Source organism: Glycine soja, chromosome 8 (assembly GCF_004193775.1).
Source record: "Glycine soja cultivar W05 chromosome 8, ASM419377v2, whole genome shotgun sequence".
Classification (NCBI taxonomy): domain Eukaryota; kingdom Viridiplantae; phylum Streptophyta; class Magnoliopsida; order Fabales; family Fabaceae; genus Glycine; species Glycine soja.
Genome location: NC_041009.1, coordinates 6,097,094 through 6,106,369, shown reverse-complemented (window position 1 = coordinate 6,106,369; position 9,276 = coordinate 6,097,094). Strand labels below are relative to the sequence as shown.

Below are 9,276 nucleotides of genomic sequence, written 5' to 3'. Positions count from 1 at the left end.
CATTTCCTAACCCATCAAAAACACTTTGTCCCCAAGGTGTTGGACAAAAAAACAAACTGAAGCAGGGGTCGATTTAGGAAAAAAAATATGTGAAGAATGGAAACCAGCACGTGAGTCGGTGAGTGACCAGTAGCATGTCACAAGGTTGTGAATTGTGAGTATTGAATGATGTAATGGGACTTTGGAAGGTGGAAGGTGCAAGAGGGGAAGCCTTCCATGCGCAAGCCCCAACGTGGTTATCTCGTGGGTCGCTGACAGAATGTCCAAGTTCAGCGAGAAAAGGTACGACGACAGTGGCGTGTAGGCAGAGGTGGTAGTGGATGTGACGGCAGGCGTTGACCTCGATGACAAACAGAGCAATGCTGAGTCTCAGTAGCAAAGAGAACCCAAATTCAACGCAGATGAATCCGGTGCACGACGATGTCACCGAGCAGGATGATGTCTCGTAGGGGATCTCGCGATAATGGCGGTGGGCGGGGTGGAGCGGCAGAGGCAACAAATGGTTGGACAGATGGTGAGAAGCAATGTAAGACGGTGTGGTTCTGGTACAAGAAACAGTGGCGATGAGTTCGACACGGTGGTGCTACCACACTTTGACAGGGAGGTAGGTAGTGCCGGAATCAATTCCGATAACAGGATCATCTTCTTTTCCAGCCATCGGAAGCGGAGTCGGGATGGTTGTGGGGCTTTGTTGTCTGGGTGTGGGGCATGGAATCGTGGGCATCATAGAAGGGGAGGAGGAACATGGGATTGTGGAATCGCAGACGGCATAGGAAGGGGAGGAGGAACGTTGGAGTGTGGTGTGAATTGAGGAGGAGACACGTGAGGGGGAGACGGAGGAAAAGTCAGAATTGGCATGCTCTGCACAGTTTGCAGAGCCATGGTACCACACAAGGCTAGTAAGTGGATCCAAGTACTCTCAAAATCAATCCCAAAGAATTGAGCTGGATATACATAAGGAGAAGATGTATTTTAAATCGAATGAATGGATTTGGCAGAAATGATTGATGGTGGATGGTTGTGTGGGGAGGATGTCATGGAAAGAGATGTTTTGGCGGGTGTTGTGGGCTGGCATGGCAGCCATGGACAGCAGGTCAAACCAATTATTATGAACAAGAGGAAACCAATTATTATGAACAAGAGGAAGAAGATAACTACCTTGGTTCGAGGTTAGGCTCCCTCGTGAGCTAAACTAACCTTTTACTCGAAATATTTCTTTCTACCTCTATTCATGCACATAGTATCCCATATATTCACTAACTATGCACAGCTTTCAACAGATTGGTAACTAACTTTGTATCAGCTTCGACATGTGTTATGCTTTTTATAATTTTAATCTATAAACATCTAGGATTTTAATATAACAGTAATAAATAAAGAAAATTATTTTTAAAAAATTATTGGGATACTATATATTAGTCAAACTTACTTTAATTATTCGTATTTACTTATAGCACGGTCTTTTTATTTAATATATTGTCGGCCACGTCAATACTAACATTAGCATCAACCTTTTTTTTTATTGGTCATAACTTCAATTTATGTGACGACCAAACCAAAACTATTTCAGATAAAAAAAGTCTATTTTTGTGTGTCACACTAAGATTAAAGGTTCAAACCTCTGTATAAAGTCTCATTTAGCGTCAAGTTTGTAGCCAATTTTTAGATTTTGATATATGTAAAAATCAACAATGAATATTTTAAAATTAATTATATAAGGTTTTGCATATATATATATATATATATATATATATATATCACCATTCAAGTATGATTAATATTTAAGGTCTTCCGTTATATATAATGAACCTATAGAAAGTGTACGTTTTAAAATAATTCAGTACATATGAAACAGGAATATTATTGATAAATGCTGAATTTTATACACATAAATAAAGCAGCTTATTTTATGAATGAATGCTACATTTTACACACATAAAAATTAAATAGCAAATCAGATGATTTTATTGTGACATTTACTGCATCAAGAAATCTATAATTTGCGTCCCTTGGATATAAGAGAAGGTATGCTCTGCTCGTTTCTGAAGAAGTTTAGAGGATCAACTTTTGTCTTCACTGTTGCCAATCTCTTAAAGTTGTTCAGGAAATACTTAAGGCCCCAAACGCTGGCTTGGTCGTAACTTGTGTATCCATTGTTGTTATTTGCCCCAATGTCAAGGTCTCTGTAATTAAAATATGCAGCTCTAGGAGACTTTGAAACATAAGGTTCCATATAACTGTACATTCTTCTAATCCAGTTAATGTGCTTTTGTGCTTCCTCATTCCCTTCCCCTTTCCAATACACCCCATACTGAATATGAAATAAGTTTCCAGATCTATGTGGGAATGGAATTTCAGATTCCGAAATCTCATACATCCTACCTCCATAAGGAGAGAATTGAACAAAAGCAGCTTGAGCCTCATCTTCATAAAACAAGGGCCATAACCCTTCTAACCCAACATCAGGAATGGGATCTCTCACATAATCGGATTTTGCTTTGTAGTTTAACACACCAACTAACTGCGTTCTGTTCAGCAAAACTTCAGGGGGACCGCTGATTGTAAAATTACCCATGAAGAGAACTGAACCTATCCAACTCGTCTCAGTACAATCTTCTTTTACCAAACCTAACTCTGGGAATCTCTTTTGCATCAAGGGAATGAGCTGATCCACACCTCCAAGATACGTGGACTCAAATTGGGCTTCTACCGTTGGCTTCCCATTTTTACTTGAAGTTACCCTTGCCAGGTGGATCCTAATCATCAGGTTATCGTCAAGTTTATTTGCCACTAGCTGCCACTTATGAATTATCTCGGTTGCATTCTGTTCCAATGTCCTTGGAACCCTAAACACTGTCACAGTTGATGGAACTGGGACTAGTTTTACCTTCCAAGCCACAATGACTCCAAAGCTTGCTCCGCCACCTCCTCTAATGGCCCAAAACAGATCCTCACCCATGGCTTTTCTATCAAGAAGATTACCGTTCACATCAACTATTTCAGCATCAATTACATTATCAGCAGCAAGACCGTACTTGCGCAACATGAATCCATAGCCACCACCACCGATGTTGCCACCAGTGCCCACAGTAGGGCACACACCTGCTGGGAACCCTAGTGTGTTGCTTTTCTGGCTAATGCTGAAGTAAAGTTCACCAATGGTTGCACCAGCTTGAACCCATGCAGTGCGGTTTTCTACGTCCACTTTGATTTCTCGAAGGTTTATGAGGTCAAGGACGACAAATGGAACCTGGGATACGTATGAAAGACCCTCGTAATCGTGGCCTCCACTTCGGATTCGAATCTGCATGTTGTGGCGTTGGGAACAGATTATTGTGGCTTGTATGTGGGAAACTTCCAGCGGTGTTACAATCACTAGGGGTTTTGAGGTTACATTATAAAATCTAAGATTTTGAATGGAAAAATCTAGTATAGACGAGTATGAGGAGTTGGTTTGAGTGTAAACAACCTTGGAGATTGAGGTGGTGGTGTTATCATGGGGATAATTGTAAAGACATTGAACAAAGTTTTCTTGAGTATCTGCTGAAGAAGGTATAAATGAAAATAAAAGAGCAACTACAATAGCGGCAAAATATGAGATTAGACGCATCATTTTGTTGATGGTGTGTTGTGCATGAGAGTTGCAATTTGACAAAGAGAAATGTGAAAAGTCAAATTTATAGCAGTCAAGAGTTTATTGTTAAGATCAAACTGTTGATTATATTATTAAATAATTTTTTATATAATTTAATAAATATAATATAATATATTATAAGAAAATTTGACTAACTAGAAATATTTAATATTATATTTTGTAAAAAAATTAATATGTAGTAAAACTTAATATCCTGATTAAATAATTAAATATTATAATATTAAATGAGTTTAAATATAATTTGTTCTTTCTATTTTTTAAATTCATAATTTGTGTTCTCTATTTTCAAATAGAGATATTTAATTTCCTTATTTTGGAAAATTCATAATTTTGGTTAAATTTTTAATTTTGTTTGTTTTTTTATTTTATTTCTTATATTTTAATTAATTAAATCATTATTGTATTACCTTAAATCTTAAATCAATATGTTAAGTCTAGGGGTTCAATTTTGACCAAATTAAAAGAAATGAAACATAGGTAAAATTGAGAATATGAGCAAGATAAATTATAGATTATGTACTGTTAGGATATTCTCTGATTTGCTTATCTTTTCGTCTTGAATTATCGGGCTCTTGTTCCCCGATATCTATTATATATATGATTGTAATAGCACTTCTGCAAGACATGCATGAGAAAATTATTAGAATCTTTTCCCTTCTCCTTGCTTTAGGAGGTAGCTTGGTCCTTGAATTTCAAGTATTTTTTTCTTCTCTTCTTCTTCGGGAGGTGCTGCTGAACCCTCGAAATCAACTTTCTCACTTGTCCTCTTTCTTTATATTACATAATTTCTTCACTGATAAAAAATATCTTTAAAAATGAAAATAAATTAAAGTGATAAAAGTAGAAGAAATATTTAAGTTCTAAAGTCTAAAAGAAATTACTAATAAAAAATAATTGGTCAGATAATTAGAATAGTTTAATTTCAATAAATAAATAAATTCAAAAATAAAATCAATTATTTAAATTTAAATTAGAAAGAGCCTATTAATCAAATAAATTTATTTAGTTTGATTTAATTAGACACAAAACTCTCTCTTGTAACTCTAGATAAATTGTATCTAGTTTTTGAAGAGTACAATTTATTTTAAGTAGGGTCTAAAACAAATTCTGCAGACTGCTATAAAAAAAATTGTCTACTTAAGATAGATACCACAAGTTGGCGGAAGTGGCTTGCCATACCCATGCCAAAAGGCCACTACATAGTATGCTAACATAAAAGAGGATAACCCAATAAGGAAAATTGCAACAGCAATTACTCGGGATGATTCCAATATGACATACGTGCCTGTAATGAATGCAATGATCATTGCTGCTAAGGCGATCAAAGTGAATACGAGGGCTGTTTTAGAGAAAGCATTTTCCTTCCTTTTATCTCTAGTCACTGGCGTGAAAAGATATATAGAAACTGCAGTAGCGGCCAGAACCATTGATATGGTGTTTGATACCATGAATGCTTTGAAAAAACTACTTTGCACCAAAACTGGGCTACCTTTATTTTCACCATCTTGTATGGTACCTCCTGGTACAGTAATCCCAGCTGCAAAACTTACGGTTGCAATGAGTGTGGCCACTAAAAGATGAGTCTCCTTTGCTTCCTTAGTTAACACTACCCTTTGAGTCTTTTCTTGCCCGTTCTTTGATTTTTGATCTAGTCGCTGACTTTGTTTTGATCTAGCCGATTTTAATAACCTTATTTGGTCCTGCATTTAGGTAAATTTGTAGTCAATTGAAGGACCTAAAAAGTCTAATATGGTTATAGTTTAAGGAAGGCTGATGTCTAGCTCCTATTGCTAACTCTAGAAATTAATATATATATATATATATATATATATATATATATATATATATATATATATATATATATATATATATATATATATATTATTCTTCAACGACTTTATGGTGCATTAATATTTGGGTCTATGGTAGGTCATAATATTCATATAAATTATTAAATTGTGAGGAATCATATGTGAATTTTAATTACTTCATGAGAAAATCAATAGAATGAAACTTGCTTCACTCTAACATTCGGCCAAATCTAAATTTTATCACCTTTTTTTATTTTGAGTTTTTAATTTTTGTATATTTTAATATTATATTTTAAATTTTGTGCATTTTATGATCATGTTTATAATAAAACAACGTCGAAAGACAAAAATTGATAACAAAAAATTGATTTTGTTTTATTTTTCAATGTCCAAAATTAAAAATATGGGTGATAAAATTTATGAGAAAAAAATTAATGATAAAATTCATAAAATAATAATAGTCGAGTGCTAAAATGTGGAAAAAAATCACATATATAACTAAAAAATGAGATAAATTTTTAGTCAAATCTTACTAAATTAATAAAATTAAATCACTAGTATTAAAAGTGCTAACTTTTACCTCTGTTATCGATATGCTACTAAAATCTGATTGATCTGAATCTTCAATCTTACAATAGGCAACATCAAGAGCTGTTTGAGCTTCCTTGTTGACGGCCAGCTTGTCAACTCTGCGGTGAAATACAAAACTCTCACACATAAGGTTGGAATTGGTGAGGTGATGAATGGGTGTGTTTCCATCAAAGTCTTTCTCACTGTAAAGGTTGCTTAGCGATAGGTTCTCCATGATTATATCCACTGTAGTTCCACTCCCCCCATTGACAGCATAATGAAGAACATTCAAGCCTTTTTTATCCACTATCTCAGAACAATCTGGATAGTATTCTATTATCATGTCCATAATAAGCCAATCACCATCATAAGCAGCGATGTGAAGAGCTGTCATGCCCTCATTATCTTGCATGTATGCTGTGTTCCCATCTTGTGCAAGCAGCAACTTCGTCAAACCTAAATTCCCTGTTTTCACAGCATAATGAAGAGGAATCCAACCTTCCTTGTCCGCATGTTTCACAGCCTTTCTCACATGTTTATTCTTCACAAGATCTCTTGCCATTACTGTCAGATGAAATCATTATAAAAATGATATATGAATCCTCTTTAATTACAAACTCCCTTCCAATATCTATCATTTTATTTTCGACTTTTTTAGATCGATTGTAACTACAACAACACAACAGATGGAATGAATCAAAATCATTCATGTCCCGCAAATAATTTTCAAGCTATACCTTGTACGTAGATATTTTTTTTTATTTTAACCTGTTTTTGTAAAAATGTTTTTATTTTCTATATTTCTATCTTATTATTATTATTATATCACCTATTACACATATATTTAATTATTTAATTGTCATTCTTAATTTATTTAAATTATATGCCGCATGTTTCTTACGTTGTTTTTTTTTTTTTTTATCAAAATTGGGTATTTTGATTTTAAAATTATTGTATAAAAAGCCCACAAAATGAAGTAAATCGGACTATGGCTTTGCTTTACTTATACATTTTTTTATAGTTAAAATCTTTACAAAATTTCTAGCAGTGAAAGACTACTATTTTTTTATTATTTTAAAAGTGTAATATCTCATTTTAGTATATATATACTTCACAATGAGAAGAAATCATGACAAAAATATATAGGCTTCATATGAGAAATTATTATCAACAACTAACATAAAAAAAATGAACGAATAACAAAGCAGATGAACATAGCCAGGTTTGGTACCTACCTATATCTTGGTTAATCACAGCAGCATGCAATGCTGTTCTATTATTGGGGCCACCATATGCCGGTGATTTCATTTTGTTTAATATCTCAGCCACCACTTGCTGATTTTGTCGTTGTGATGCCAGATAAAGCGGAGTCTCATCGGCATTATTTGCATCATAGGAGTAATCAGGATCCATTTCTAACAAGGTCTTCACTACTTCAATGTGATGATAGCGCACAGCCTCATGCAATGCAGTGTCCTTCTCATTATTTGTGGCCCTCATAAACTTCTTTTCTGCTCCAATACCTTTCTCAATATCTGAAGGTGGAAAAGCTTTGACATGTTCAAGCAATAATTTAGCGATATTGGAGTGTCCATACCTTGCGGCGATGTGAAGGACTGTTTCTCTCTTGGCGTTAGGGAGTAGAACTAGACATCCACACTCCTTAAGAATCTTAGTCACAAATTCTTCTGAAACTGTTTGACTTGTTGTAGAAGTCAAGTGTATATGAAGGACGGTGTTTTTGTTTGGGGTGAGCAGACTCTCCAAATTCTGTTCATTGGAGAGTTCTTGGAAGTCGCCTTTCATCGCAGCAACGTATAATTTACGATCAATGCGCGTGAAATTCTGATTACTGTCATCAGTTTGGTACAACAGTAATGATGATGGTGATGATAATGATAATGGTGGTCGTGATGAAACTGCTGAAATATCTTCTTCATCCAAATCTGCTGGTTGTATCTCCATGACACGAATATATTTGAGGCCTTTCTAAAGTTAACCCACATATACTTCTTTCAAAAATCTCACTATGTATGTCCCATTTTATAAACTGTTTATCAACATGTGCCATGCACTTTCAAAGTTATTCATTTAAATATTATTTCTCAACTATGTCAGAAATTTTTAAAATTTTCAAGTTGTTTGGGTCCTCGATCGATCCGAAGGGCGCATAGCGCACTTTAATTAAAACAAATATTTATTAAATAATAAGAAAAATATAAAAGTAAATTCGGCAGGCATAAGCCGTTCTCTTGTTTTACATGAAAAGCTTTTTGGTATATAAAACAAAGTTGGCAGAAATAAGCCGTTCATGTGTTTTATACAAAAGAATTGGAGGAAAATCCATTCTTTTGAGGACAAGCCACATTGATTATACACAACGTTGTTAATAAAATATCATGAAAAAATATTAATAATATTTATTCATATTTAATGATATTTTTTAAATATTATAAAAAAAGATTAACAATATTTTATTAAGTATTATATAAAAATATTGTTAAAAATCATATATGTGATAGTGATAAAATATTGTCCATTAATAGATAAGACAATCAATATTTTAGAGATTACTTATATAATTAATTTGATTAATTTAAAGACTATATAGGAGAGAGAGTGTACTTCTAAACCCTCGTATGCATGTTCTAAATTAATCTCCACGTAACAGGAGTCATAAATCACTAAATAGTTTCTCGATAGTTGAACGCTAGGTTCTTATTAAGATTTGTTCCTATTTAGAATTTGCGATTGTATTAAGCTTGTATAATATAAAAAAATGCATTATCGAATTAAAATAAATAAGTAATGTATAATCGCTGGATCCACTTAAAATATGTGAGAAAATAAAGAAAAGAGAAATGTTGGATTAGAGAGATTGAATACTTAAGTTTCAAAAGATAAACATGAGTTTTGTGTATAAATGAAACCTATTTAAGAAACCACCTAACAAGAAGTCGCGGGCCTAATGTCCCGAATACTAATACCGCGCTCATAATGAAACTTAAACTAGTGCCCTAAAATTCCATTACACAGTATGCAAAAATCAATAGTGATAATTGCAACACCAACTGAGGAAGATCCCAACACGACATACGTGGCTGCAGCGAATGCGAGAATCATTGTTACTGATGCGGTCAAAGTGAATATGAGAGCTGCTTTAGAGAAATAATAATCCTTCCATTTAGTTTTAGTCAGTGGCGTGAAAAGATTTATGAAAGCTGAAGTAGATGCCAGAAC

At 34.0% G+C, this 9,276-nt stretch overlaps 2 protein-coding genes across 2 annotated transcripts; both read right to left on the bottom strand.

Moving 5' to 3' along the window:
- Positions 1-1,993: 1,993 nt before the first annotated feature.
- LOC114420855 (berberine bridge enzyme-like 8) lies at positions 1,994-3,613 on the bottom strand. The gene has a single exon (XM_028386574.1). The coding sequence runs from the start codon at positions 3,611-3,613 to the stop codon at positions 1,994-1,996; it is 1,620 nt and encodes a 539-aa protein (XP_028242375.1).
- A 1,080-nt stretch (positions 3,614-4,693) lies between these two features.
- Positions 4,694-7,896, bottom strand: LOC114422098 (protein ACCELERATED CELL DEATH 6-like). The gene is made up of 3 exons (XM_028388299.1): positions 7,272-7,896; positions 6,047-6,600; positions 4,694-5,355 (listed from the first exon to the last, which is right to left on the bottom strand). Exons 1-3 carry the CDS (start codon positions 7,840-7,842, stop codon positions 4,789-4,791), a joined length of 1,692 nt encoding a protein of 563 aa, XP_028244100.1. The 5' UTR covers positions 7,843-7,896; the 3' UTR covers positions 4,694-4,788.
- Positions 7,897-9,276: the final 1,380 nt, after the last annotated feature.